At 54.7% G+C, this 1,019-nt stretch overlaps 1 protein-coding gene across 2 annotated transcripts; it reads right to left on the bottom strand.

Annotated features, from left to right (window-relative positions):
* Positions 1–155: 155 nt before the first annotated feature.
* On the bottom strand, positions 156–1,019 carry KVP17_002895 (uncharacterized protein; the record flags this gene model as incomplete). 2 transcript variants are annotated; one of them, XM_068519631.1, is made up of 2 exons in its annotated part: positions 156–194; positions 230–1,019. In XM_068519631.1, coding segments are annotated over 2 exons (829 nt in total), but the record flags the coding sequence as incomplete, so codon positions are not given.

The raw sequence follows: 1,019 nt of genomic DNA, 5'->3' as shown, positions 1-1,019 counted from the left end.
CGGGTGGATCTGGCCATTCAATGACGGGAAATTCTCCCTCCGTCGGTCGTTGAGCATTCGCAAGAGCGACGGCCAGCCACTGTCTGAACGCCAACACAAATGCGTCTGCACCGACCCAGTCAAGACGTTCAGCAAAGGTCGTGAGGGGCGAAGGCTTAAGAATCCAATTTAAGGGCGTCGTGACGTTTGTTGGTCTGACTAGGGTGTACTGTTCTTGCGATGGACACACAAGTGTCGCTCTGTCTGCAGAGGCTGGGGGGAGCTTCCCGAAGGCCTCTACCACATGCTCCCTTAACTGGCGGACTCCCTTCTCAACGGACACGTTAATGTCTGGCACATCCAGTCTCATTGTGGTCAGCCGTTCTGCCAGCGGAACTCCTCTGTATGGCTCCGTGTCTTGCAGTGAGCGCCAGTCATCAGTGGATAGCCGGAAAGGGTTGATGAACCGGGGCCAGAGACCAACTTGTTTCAAACGTTTCATGTTGTAGTATTTGATCCAGCTTGTCTCAAGAGGGGGTTCGTCGAACAAATAGCCAGCGGTACTGATTTGGTACATCTTCCAGCCTCGACGAATCACATGGTCGCAGTCAGTGTCGAGGTAGACCAGGCGCCCAGCCCCTCGACAAGTCCGCTTCCCGAGTAAGGCGCACCGAGCGAACTGAAAAGCTTGCTGCACTTGGAAGTACGCCACAAGACGTTCAGGTGGCGAGGCCGCCAGGAAGATGAGTGTGAGAAGAATCACGGACCAGTGAAATGCGGGAGCGACGCACGTAACCTCCTCTCTGGGTGACTCCATCAGGTTGAGGAGCATTACCATGTCGGTGATGACATCCATGTCGTTGATGACTTCCATGTCCGTAATAGCATCTGCAGCGCAGGTGCCGACCACATCCACACTCCTCCATCTGGCCTCTTCCAGCATTCGAACTGATTTGAATGTCTTCGACTCTTGTAAGTACTGCCCCCTATCTCCCGAGGTGAGAACCTCCAAGGGGGCGGAGTCCACCTCCTGAACAATA

The sequence above is a fragment of a genome, assembly GCF_019968985.1.
Source record: "MAG: Porospora cf. gigantea B chromosome Unknown PgB_NODE_13268_length_1019_cov_154.074, whole genome shotgun sequence".
In the NCBI taxonomy this organism is placed as follows: Eukaryota; Apicomplexa; class Conoidasida; order Eugregarinorida; family Porosporidae; genus Porospora; species Porospora cf. gigantea B.
Note: the sequence above shows the minus strand (reverse complement) of the source record. Positions and strands in the feature narration are given on the sequence as shown.